This window comes from Saimiri boliviensis, chromosome 14 (assembly GCF_048565385.1).
Source record: "Saimiri boliviensis isolate mSaiBol1 chromosome 14, mSaiBol1.pri, whole genome shotgun sequence".
In the NCBI taxonomy this organism is placed as follows: Eukaryota; Metazoa; Chordata; class Mammalia; order Primates; family Cebidae; genus Saimiri; species Saimiri boliviensis.
Window position 1 is genome coordinate 8,728,712 of NC_133462.1, and position 12,136 is coordinate 8,740,847.

The 12,136-nt window shown below is 48.1% G+C and overlaps 1 protein-coding gene across 1 annotated transcript in view; it reads left to right on the forward strand.

The window, feature by feature from the left end:
• Positions 1–9,604: 9,604 nt before the first annotated feature.
• SLC6A16 (solute carrier family 6 member 16) overlaps positions 9,605–12,136 on the forward strand; it is a 31,527-nt gene continuing 28,995 nt past the window's right edge. Inside the window, exon 1 of the mRNA XM_003940468.3 lies at positions 9,605–9,781. Coding sequence (XP_003940517.1) covers positions 9,605–9,781 — 177 coding nt within the window. The remainder of the gene's footprint in view (positions 9,782–12,136) is intronic.

Here is a 12,136-nt window from a genome sequence, read left to right on the forward strand (position 1 = left end):
TTGTCAAATCCCAAATCCCTCACAGATTTCCAACTTTGGGGGTTTTCCCACTACCCATTCATCCACCCAGACTCTAGGAAATCTGCCTCTCTGGGGACTCGGCTGCGTCTCTCTTCTAAGAGATCTCATCTACTTTTTCTTTTATGATTTTTTGAGCTGGAGTCTTGTTCTGTCTCTCGGGCTGAGTGCAGTGGCGCAATCTCGGCTCACAGCAACCTCTGCCTCCTGAGTTCATGCGATTCTTCTGCCTCAGTTTCCCAAAAAGCTGGGACTACAGGCATGTGAGACTACATCCAACTATTTTTTGTATTTTTAGTAGTGATGGGGTTTCACTGTTTCTAGGCTGATCTTGAACTCCTGACCTCAAGCGACCCACCCACCTCGGCCTCCCAAAGTGCTGGGATTACAGACGTGAGCCACGGTGCCCAGCTCTGATCTACTTTTTCTTTTTCTTTTCATTTATTTTCTTTTTTCTTTCATCTTTTTGAGACGGAGTCTCCCTCTGTTGCCCAGGCTGGAGTGCACTGACACGATCTTGGCTCACTGCAACCTCCGCCTCTCAGGTTCAAGTGATTCTCCTGCCTCAGCCTCCCCAGTAGCTGGAACTATAGGCATGTGCCATCACACCTGGCTAATTTTTTGTATTTTTAGTGCAGACATGATTTCACCATGTTAGCCAGGATGCTCTCAATCTCCTGACCTCGTGATCCACCTGCCTCGGCTTCCCAAAGTGCTGGGATTACAGGCATGAGCCATCGCGCCCAGTTTATCTACTTTTTCTTTTCTTTTTCTTTTTTTTTTTTGAGACGGAGTTTCGCTCTTGTTACCCAGGCTGGAGTGCAATGGCGCGATCTCGGCTCACCGCAACCTCCGCCCCCTGGGTTCAGGCAATTCTCCTGCCTCAGCCTCCTGAGTAGCTGGGATTACAGGCACGCACCACCATGCCCAGCTAATTTTTTGTATTTTTAGTAAAGACGGGGTTTCACCATGTTGACCAGGATGGTCTCGATCTCTTGACCTTGTGATCTGCCCGCCTCGGCCTCCCAAAGTGCTGGGATTACAGGCTTGAGCCACCGCGCCCGGCTCTTTTTCTTTTTTTTGAGGCAGAGTTTCGCCCTCGTTACCCAGGCTGGAGTGCAATGGAGCAATTTCGGCTCACCGCAACCTCCGCCTCCTGGGTTCAGGCAATTCTCCTGCCTCAGCCTCCTGAGTAGCTGGGATTACAGGCACGCGCCACCATGCCCAGCTTGACCAGAGGAGGTCAAGAGATCTCCTCTCGATCTCTTGACCTCGTGATCCACCTGCCTCGGCCTCCCAAAGTGCTGGGATTATAGGCTTGAGCCACCGCACCCGGCTGGTTTATCTACTTTTTTCTAAGTGTCTCCTGACCTCCAGCCAGCTGTCCCCTGGATGTTCCCCTGGGACCCTCGCCCTTACCACCTCCCACAGAGAGCTCAGGATCCCCCTCAAATTCTCTCACCTGGTTTCATCATCTGAGGCAGCCCCACCATCTCTCCCGTTACTGGGTGTAGGGTCCAGCCCTGCAGGGTCCTGTGAGTCCCTCCCTGCTGGCGTGGAGACGAGAAACTGGACGTAAAAGACACAAGTCACCAAGAAAGAGAAAAGAGAGTTTGGGCCCGGGGATCCACTGCCAACCAGAGCACGAAGTCCAGTAGTGACCCCGAGTGCCTGGACGCTCTGACTGTTATTGAGTACGAAGCAGGGGGCAGGGAAGGTAGGATGAGGTCATGGTGGTCAGTGGTAGGGTCAGATTAATCACATGTCTTGAAGGTAGGGGCCCAGGACTTTTAAGTAGCTGAGACAAGGAGAAAACCTAATGTGTCAGCACTTTTTGCATATTTGTCAGATACATCAAGGACATTAAGATTATGTTACTATTATTAATTCTTATCTTCTAAGAAAAAGAAACCAGGTGCAGAAGCGGAGCGTGAGAGCAGACGTGGAACGTGCCCACTGAAGCACAGCGTTACATAGACACAGTTAAGCCCCCGGATGTCGGCAGGGCCCCCTGACAGGCGTCAGGCCTTGCCACAAGAGCTTGGGGGAGTGGAGTTTTCTCCTAACTTCCCCAGGAAGGAGACGTCTCAGCCATTTTGGATGTCTCCTTCCCTAACTGGCTAAACAGCCAGCACTTTCCCAGCGCTGGGGCTTCCGCACAGCCGAGGCGCCCTCCAGCAGCCCTTATGTGGGCGTGACAGAGGACTTAGAGCATCTTGCCTTAGGGTCACTTTGTTCACAATGTCACCTCAGTTCCATGCTTCATAACCTGATAGTCATTTGTAAAATTAAAGGTTATATTAAGTATATATCTTTATGATAAGTAACTATAAGATTACATACGATTATATAAAGGAATAACTATGTGCTTATATTTCTAATTCTTTTTTTTTTTTTTTTTTTTTGAGATGGAGTTTCGCTCTTGTTACCCAGGCTGGAGTGCAATGGCGCGATCTCGGCTCACCGCAACCTCCGCCTCCTGGGTTCAGGCAATTCTCCTGCCTCAGCCTCCTGAGTAGCTGGGATTATAGGCACGCGCCACCATGCCCAGCTAATTTTTCGTATTTTTAGTAGAGACGGGGTTTCACCATGTTGACCAGGTTGGTCTCGATCTCTCGACCTTGTGATCCACCCGCCTCGGCCTCCCAAAGTGCTGGGATTACAGGCTTGAGCCACCGCACCCGGCCTTATATTTCTAATTCTTAATCAATATTTATATGGGAGCAGGCTGAGGCTTCAGACCCTTGCCACGGCACTTGTGGGGTTCCCCCCCCACAACTGGGCCAAAGCCCCTTCTAGTCCCCTCTTCCACAACAGCTCATTGGTTTCTAAGCCAGGTCCCTTCTGCCTCCTGAGTCTCCCTTGCGCCCCTCTTCTCTGTCCTCAGGGCTAGGCCAGGCTCAGGGCTCCTGCTCTCCTACCTGGAACCTGACTCTAGGGCCTCCCTGACCTCTAGTCTCTCCCTTCCAGTCTATCCCCCACAAAGCCCCAGAGGGCTCCCTTTGAAACCCTGTCCTGAGCCACACAGTTCTGTATCCGAACACTGGGTCACCACCCGCGTCGTCCCTCAGCTTCTGTTTCTTTTGTTGTTGTTGAGACAGTCTCTGTTGCCCAGGATGGAGTGCAGTGGCGCAATCTCGGCTCACTGCTACCTTCACCTCCTGGGTTCAAACAAACGATTCTCCCACCTCAGCCTCATGAGTAGGCGGGATTTACAGGCACCCGCCATCATGCCCAGCTAATTTTTATAGTTTTAGTAGAGGTGGGGTTTCGCCATGTTGGCCAGGCTGGTCTTGAACTCCTGACCTCAGGTGATCCGCCAGCCTTGGCCTCCCGAAGTCCTGGGATTACAGGCGTAAGCCACTGCACCTGACCTGGCAATCTGTTTTTTAACAAGCCTTTCTGGTGACTCTGGTGTGCATTAATGTTTGAGAACAGCATTTCTAACCATTTAATTCACCAGATCCCCCCCTCTTTTATTGGCAAATTCCCTCTTGCTTTTCTTTCTTCCTTCTTCACTGGCTGATTCTCCTCAATCTCCAATGGATCTTTCTTTTTATAGCTTATAAAATCTGGGGAGTCCCAACCCTTTCTAGGTGCACTCACTCACGAGATGATACCATGCAATCCCAGAGTGTTTCTCACAATCTACAATACTATTGACTCATCAGTTTATATGCCTAGCCTCAAACTCTAACCCGGAACTGCAGACTCAGGGAGATCCATTTGCCAACTCAACCTCTCCCTTTGGCTGTGTAATTGACATCTCAAATTTAATGTGCTCACAACGAAACTACTGATTCCCTCCTACCTTCTGCTCACTCCAGTACTTTCCTTTTCAGTAAATTGTCACTCCATCTTCCAATTCTTCAGGCTCAAAGTTTTGGAGCCTTTTTTTTTTTTTTTTTTTTTGAGACAGAGTCTCGCTCTGTGTCACCAGGCTGGAGGGCGGTGGTGCAATCTCAGCTCACCGCAACCTCTGCCTTCTGTGTTCAAGTGATTCTCCTGCCTCAGCCTCCCGAGTAGCTGGAATTACAGGCATGTGCCACCACGCCTGGCTAATTTTATATTTTTAGTAGAGACGGAGTTTCTCCATGTTGGTCAGGCTGGTCTTAAACTCCCGACCTCAGGTGATCCTCCTGCCTTGGCCTCCCAAAGTGCTGGGATTACAAACGCGAGCCATCATGCCCAGCAGCTATCCACCATTACTTCTGTTCAGTGGGAGCCAGTGGCTAAGGAGAGCCTGCACTCAAAGATTGGGGAATTAGACTTTATCTTTCAAAGCGTCAAAGAATTTGCAGATGTATTTTAAAACCACCACACAGTTCATCAACAAATCATGCCCGTTCTACTCTTGAAATAAATAGATCCAGCATTTGACCACATTTCACCGTCTCCATTACTATTACTCAGATCTAACCACCACCATCTCTTGCCTGGACTGGAGATTTCCTCCTCATTGGGCTCTCTGCTTCCACCCTTAGCCCATTGATATGGTTTGGTTGTGTCCCCACCCAAAATTTCATCTTGAATTGTAATCTCCATAATCCCCATGTGTCAAAGGATGGACTAGGTAGAGGTAAGTGAATCATGGGGGTGGTTTCCCCCAGGCTGTTCTTATGATGGTGAATGAGTTCTCACTAGATCTGATTTTGTTTGTTTGTTTTTGTTTTTGTTCTTTTTTGGAGATGGAGTCTCCCTCTGTTGCCCAGGCTAGAGTGCTGTGGTGCCATCTCAGCTCACTGCAACCTCCGCCTCCTGGGTTCAAGCGATTCTCCTGCCTCAGCCTCCTGAGTAGCTGGGACTACAGGCATGTGCCACCATGCCTGGCTAACTTTTTGCATTTTTAGTAGAGATGAGTTTCACCATTATTAGCCAGGATGGTCTTGATCTCCTGACCTGGTGATCCACCCGCTTCGGCCTCCCAAAGTGCTGGCATTACAGGCATGAGCCACTGCACCTGGCCAATCTTACGCTTTTATAAGGGGCTCTTCCCCCTTCGCTCAGCACTTCTTCCTGCCACATTATAAAGAAGGTGCCTTTCTTCCCCTTTGCCTTCTGCCATGATTGTAAGTTTCTGGAGGCCTCCCCAGCCATGCTGAACTGTGAGTCAATTAAACCTCTTTCCTTTGTAAATTACCCAGTCTCGGGCAGTTCTTTATAGCAATGTGAAAACAGGAATACACCCATACATCCTATTCTCTGCCCAGAAGCCAGGGGGATCCTGCTGTTAAAATGCAAGTCACTCCTTGACTCAGAACCCACAAATAGCTTTCATCTCACCCAGAAAAAAAAAAAAAGACCAATTCCAACCATGACCTATAAGGGCCTCCAAATGATAGTCTGTGTTATTCACATCCAATAGTACCAAATATTCAATGCATTTAATAAAGAGATCTTCGAAACCAGGTTTTATGTGAGCAACAAGGCCGTTTTGTTTCTCGCTTGTGGGCCAATCCAAGCAAGGACAGGTGAAGGAGGTAAGGTGGGAATTGGCTTTATAAGTTGGGGTAGTTTTTTTGGGAGATGGGGGTGTTGCAGAGTAAGTTCAGTTACAGTGGTTGGGGACAGGGGCAAGGAGTGTACATGGCCACAAGTTCAGTTACAATGGCAGGGTTGGGTGAGAGGTATTTACATTATCATAAGAACAGTTAAGATGGCAGGGTTGGGTGAGGGGCTTGTCCAGGGAAGCTCCACTGGGCAATCAGGGACAATGCGGAATGGAGACGGAGTGGGAGACATCAGCTGGGACAGGTAGGACTTCAAACTTTCAGGCTCCAGGCTTGCATATGGAGACCTGACAGTCTGACCCCTGCCACTGCTCTGATCTGCTGCTACCTTTTCCTCAGTCACTGTGATCCATTCATATCAGACTTCTTGCAGTTTCCAGAACCTATGAAGTGTATATCTGCCTCAAGGCCTTCGCTGTTGCCATTTTCTTTGCCTGGCACGTTCTTCCCCTGGCACCTTCACAGGGCTCCCTTCCTCGTCTCCTTCAGGTCTCTGTGGAAATACCACTTTCCCCACGAGTCCCTCTTGGCTACCTTGTCTAAATTAGGAACTCCCTGTCAGCACACTCACTCTCTGAAATTCTTTCTGTTTAGGTATTCACTTTCTTTGTGCAACTGGAATGTAAAATCTTTTTCATAATTTTATCCTCGGGTTCTAGGACAGTGTGGGGCACATCATTCAATAAATATTTATTGACTGACTGAGACTTTCCCTGGTGCCTTGAACTCACAGTTTGCCCTGCCTCAAGGCCTTTGCGCAGACTGGGGGCTTGAGATGTTCACACACGTTTTTCACCTAGTAAATCATCCTTCAAGCCTCAGCTCCAGTGTTTTTTCCTTAGAGAACTCTTTCTTCTAAATTAGGTCTATGGGCAGGGCACAGTGGCTCATGCCTGTAATCCCAGCACTTTGGGAGGCTGTGGCGGGCAGATCACCTGAGATCAGGAGCTTGAGACCAGCCTGGCCAACATAGCAAAACTCTGTCTCTACTGAAAATATAAAAATTAGCCAGGCGTAATGGCAGGCACCTGCAATCTCAGCTACTTGGGAGGCTGGGGTAGGGAGAATTGCTTGAACCTGGGAGGCAGAGGTGGCTGTGAGCTGAGATTGCTCCATTGCACTCCAGCCTGGGTGAGAGAGCGAGACTCAGTCTTAAAATAAATAAATAGGTCCGGACGTGGTGGCTCATGCCTGTAATCCCAGCACTTTGGGAGGCCGAGGCGGGTGGATCACGAGGTCAACAGATGGAGACCGTCCTGGTCAACATGGTGAAACCCCGTCTCTACTAAAAATACAAAAAATTAGCTGGGCATGGTGGCGCGTGCCTGTAATCCCAGCTACTCAGGAGGCTGAGGAAGGAGAATTGCCTGAACCCAGGAGGCGGAGGTTGCGGTGAGCCGAGATCACGCCATCGCACTCCAGCCTGGGTAACAAGAGTGAAACTCCGATTCAAAAAATAAAAAAATAAATAAATAAAATGAATTAGGTCTACGGGCCTTTTCTGTCATGGCACTTTTATTTATTTATTTCTGAGGCAGGGTCTCACTCTGTCACCCAGCCTGCAGTGCAATAGCATGATCTTGGCTCATTGCAAACTCTGCCTCCCGGTTTTAAGTGCTTCTTGTTAACTAAGCCACCCGAGTAGCTGGGATTACAGGCATGTGCCACCACGCCTGGCCAATTTTTGTATTTTTAGTAGAGACGGGGTTTCACCATGTTGGCCAGGCTGCTGATCTTGAACTCCTGGGCTCATGTGATCTGCCTACCTTGGCTTCCCAAAGTGCTGGGATTACAGACTTGAGCCACCATGCCCAGCCGGTCATAGCACTAAATACATTATTTATTTATTTATTTTTGAGATAAACAAAAATTCTTAATAGTTTATCGATTTCAATTTATACATTTCATAAAGTTCATAAATTTTAACTTTTTTTTTTTTTTTTTTTTTTTGAGACAGAGTCTTGCTCTGTAGCCAGGCTGGAGTGCAGTGGTGCTATCTCGACTTACTGCAACTTCTGCCTCCCAGGTTCAAGCTATTCTCCTGCCTCCGCCTCCTGAGTAGCTGGGACTACAGGCGCAGGCCACCATGCCCAGCGAATTTTTGTATTTTTAGTAGAGACTGGGTTTCACCGTGTTGGCCAGGATAGTCTCAATCTCTTGACCTTGTGAGTTGCCCGCCTCGGCCTCCAAAAGTGCTGGGATTACAGGCATGAGCCACCTAGCCCAGCCTTAATACAATTTATAATCACGTAATTATTTGTGAGTCATCATGTATCTGTTTTCCTGTTGTGGGAAGCACACTGAGGGCAGGAATGGGTCTATTTTGTTCTCTACAGTATTTCTAATTGCTAGCCTTTAATAGACTCTCAGTAAATACATGTTGAAGGATTGAATGAGTCCCAAAGATTGTGATGAATTCTTAAAGCACCCCCACAATTTCCTCTTCATCTCTTTGTTCAATCATAACAGTTTAAGCCTATGATTCTTCAAGTGTGCCCCAGGGACTTCTGGGGGCTCTTGAAACACTTTTGGGGGTCCGTGAGGTGAATATTATTTTCGTAATAGTACTAGGATGTTATTTGCCTTTCACTGTCATTTCCTTTTTTTCCTTTTTGCATACTGTGATGTTTGCCAGAAGCTACAAGACACGATCTATTTTGACACACTTAATGCAGAAGCAGGTATGAGAACCCAGCTGTCGTATATAAAGCCGGCCATTAAAGATATTTGCAAAAATGTAAAACGATGCCATTCTCCTCCCTAAAATTTCTTTTGGTGTAGAAATTATATTTTAAATAAAAATATTATTTTGACACATAATGAATTTTAAACATTAACTATTTTAGAAATTTAATATTGATAGATATAACTCACATAAACATACAACCCATATTAATGTAACATAAATTATTGGAGTCCTTAATAATTCTTAAGAGACCAAAAAGCATGAGAATGGATGACCTATGTCAATCTTTTGAGTTTTTCATTCTTGTTTGAAAACCTAGTAGGCTTCTGCGCTCTCTCAAGGCAATGTCCCTGTCTGCCTTGTTGGACACATTTAAGGTTTCGTTTCTGGCAGGCAATCTTAGTGTGAAAGGTTTGAAGGCAGGCTGGGTGAGGTGGCTCAAGCCTGTAATCCCAACACTTTGGGAGGCCAAGGCAGGAGGATCATCTGAGGTCGGGAGTTCAAGACCAGCCTGACCAACGTGGAGAAACCCCTTCTCTACTAAAAATACAAAATTAGCCAGGCGTGGTGGCGTATGCCTGTAATCCCAGCTACTCGGGAGGCTGAGGCAGAATTGCTCCAACCCGGGAGGCGGAGGTTGCAGTGAGCCGAGATTGCACCATTGTACTCCAGTCTGGGCAATAAGAGCAAAAAAAAAAAGTTTAGGCCGGATGCGGTGGCTCACGCCTGTAATCCCAGCACTTTAGGAGGCTGTGGTGGGCGGATCACCTGAGGTCAGGATTTCGAGACCAGCCTGATCAATATGGTGAAACCCCATCTTTTTTTTTTTTTTTTTAAAGTTTGAAGGCTAAAAGGAATGAATGAGAAGATCAAGCCTCCCACCTCATCCCCACTTCCTCTTAAATGGCAGTGGAAGCAAAGCATATGCGCCAGAGGCCTCGCCTGAAGCATGGGTGTAGTGGGTGTCAAGGGTGGGGTGGGGTGGGGTGTATTAGGGAAGGGAGCTGCGCGTGCGCAGTCAGTCAGAGGATGTGCGCATGTGCGTGGGTGGGGAGAGAGCAGGGCGTTAAGGAGGGGGTGGCGGAAAGCGTTTGCTACAGCAGTAGGGAGAACGCTAGGGGCGCGGCGCCGCATGCGCAGAGAATCGGCGGGAAAGGTCGCGCGCAGGCAGCGGTCCGTCGAGGCCTGAAGGGGCCTTAGGCGGTGGCTTGGTTTCTCTGCTGAGGCTTCTTCATCCTCATTTTTATCCAACTGACCGGACTAAAGAACCAGGTGGAAGCCTGGAGGCTAGGGTGAGGGTCACTTGGCCCAGGGAGCCCTGAAACGTACTCAGATCTGGGGTGTGGGGCGGGGCGCCATTTTCGAGGTGCGGGCTCGCCGGGCTCGGCTGATGGGTGACAGGTCGCTGGCTGGGAGCCTCCTGGTTGCCCTGGGCTCTGTGGAGCTGACGGATCAAAGGGACCCCTGCCTTCGGCTCTCCTCACTCATCCCGTCCGAGTCTGAGGGCAGGATTCGGCCCTGGGCGGTGAAGTGCCTGGGCGGCGGGAGCCCGGGTCCCCCGTCACGGGTCCGCTAGGGCAGTGGTTTTCGGCTTTCGGAAGAAACCGGACACCAGCTCCCTCTTTTCCTTTTTTGGAGGTCATACTTCCAGAGAAGGAGGTCATGTGAGGGAGGTGGGCCTTTCTGGGGGATCCTGAGCACCCCCCGGAGGGCATGAGCCTAGCAGAGGAGCTGCTTGGGATGACGTCACGGGGGCACCACGAGGGTTGCACCCATATGGAGAGAAGAGTCCGCCTGGGGCTCAAGGGGCTTTATGGGTGTTGGAAGTGGCCAGTTGGCCAAAACTCCGTTCTCTCGTTTCTGTAAAGCTTGTTTTTAAGGAAAACGATTCTAGAATGTGTTTCAGAAAGGTGACTTTGTTCTTTATTTATATGGAGTCTCATTCTGTCACCCAGGCTGGAGTGCAGCAGCTGCAACCGCTGCCTCCCAGGTTCAAGTGATTCTCCTGCTTCAGCCTCCCAAGTAGCTGGGACGGCAGGCGCCTGCCACCGCGCCTGACTAATGCTTTGTATTTTTAGTATAGACGGGGTTACGGTATGTCGGCCAGGCTGGTCTCAAATTCCTGACCTCAGGTGATGCACCCAACTCCGCCTCCCAAAGTGCTGGGATTACAGGCGTGAACTACCGTGCCCAGCCTATTACTGTTTTCTTTGAGACGGAGTCTCGCTCTGTCGCCCAGGCCGGAGTACAGTGGCTCGATCTTGGCTCACTGCAACCTTGGCCTCCTGGTTTTAAGCGATTCTCCTGCCTCATCCTCCTGAGTAGCTGGGATTACAGGTGCACACCACCACACCTGTCTAATTTTTGAATTTTTAGTAGAGAAGGGGTTTTACCATGTTGGTCAGGCTGTTCTCGAACTCCTAACCTCCTGATCTGCCCACTACGACCTCCCAAAGTGCTGGGACTTAACAGGCGTGAGCCACCGCACCTGGCCTTCTCCTCATTTTTATCTGGATCCTGTGTGCCCTTCATCTCTGTTTTTTCTTTAAATATCTTTTGATTAGTTTTATTTTCTTACTATTTTTGAGATGGTATCTTACTCTGTTGCCCAAGCTGGAGTGCAGTGGTGCAATCTTGGCTCACTGCAACCTCTGTCTCCTGGATTCAAGTGATTATCTCACCTCAGCCTTCTGAGTACCTGGGGCTACAGGTGTGTGCCACCATGCCTGGCTAATTTTTGTGTTTTTTGGTAGAGATGGGGTTTCACCATGTTGGCCTCAAGTGATCCTCCTGCCTTGGGTTCCCAAAGTGCTGGGATTACAGCCATGAACCAATGCACCCAGCCCATTTTATTTTATTTTTTTTAGGGGCAGGGTCCCACTCTGTTGCCCAGGCTGGAGTGCAGTGGTGTGATCATAGCTCACTGTAACCTTGAACTCCTGGGCTCAAGTGATCCTCCCCACTTAGCCTCCCAAGTAGCTGGGACCACAGGCATGCGCTACTATGCCTGACTAATTTTAATTTAATTTTATTTTTTGGTAGATATGGGTTTATGCTGCCTTGTCAAGGCTTATCTTGAACTCCTGGCCTCAAGTGATCCTCCTGCTTTGGTGTCCCAAATTACTAGGATTATAGGCATGAGCCGCCATGTCTGGCCTATCCTTCATTATTCTTGTCCTTGTATTGCTCAATTTGGCTTTACTCACAGGAATTTCTCCTCATTGTGGCCTTTGGGTTGGAAAAGACCCCTAGTTGGTTAATCTTAAGAGTTCATAGAATCTAGACTGCCCTGGTCCCTTCAGTTTCTATTGTAGACTCCATGCACTCAGCCGCTATTGGATTAGGCAAGACATCTCCTAGTTTAAGGTGCTGTTCTCTAATAGGCTTTCCATGATTTCTGGTGAGTACCTGTTGATTATTTTGAGAGTATTTTCCCCCCTCTGGTCTGTCAGATGCTCTTTTGTTCCTTTACTTCCTCCCACACAGATGCTAATGCTATACAAGTCTGTGGCTCTTGGTGGTTTGTTCCCAGACTTGTATTTTGGGATTTATCTTGATATTGTAAACATTATCCATAGATTTTGGGCTTGCAATCTAGTAGAACTACTTGTTTTCATGTGGATATTTGGGAAGATTTTAAAACAATGGTGCCATTACCTCCCCAGGGTTTTACTCTACATTACAAAATTATTTTATAAGTGGTATATTTAAATTGTGTTTTCTAAGTATGTGTTGCAAACATAGACGTATAATTACTTCTCATTTATTGCTGTTTTCATCCAACAATCTTCGTAAATTATCTTATTAATTTAAATAACTTACCTGTAGTATTTTGGATCTCTCACATAACTATATCATCTGTGAATAGTGGATTTTGTTTTATCTAACCATCTAACCTTTGTCTTTTGTTGCCCTTGCTTTA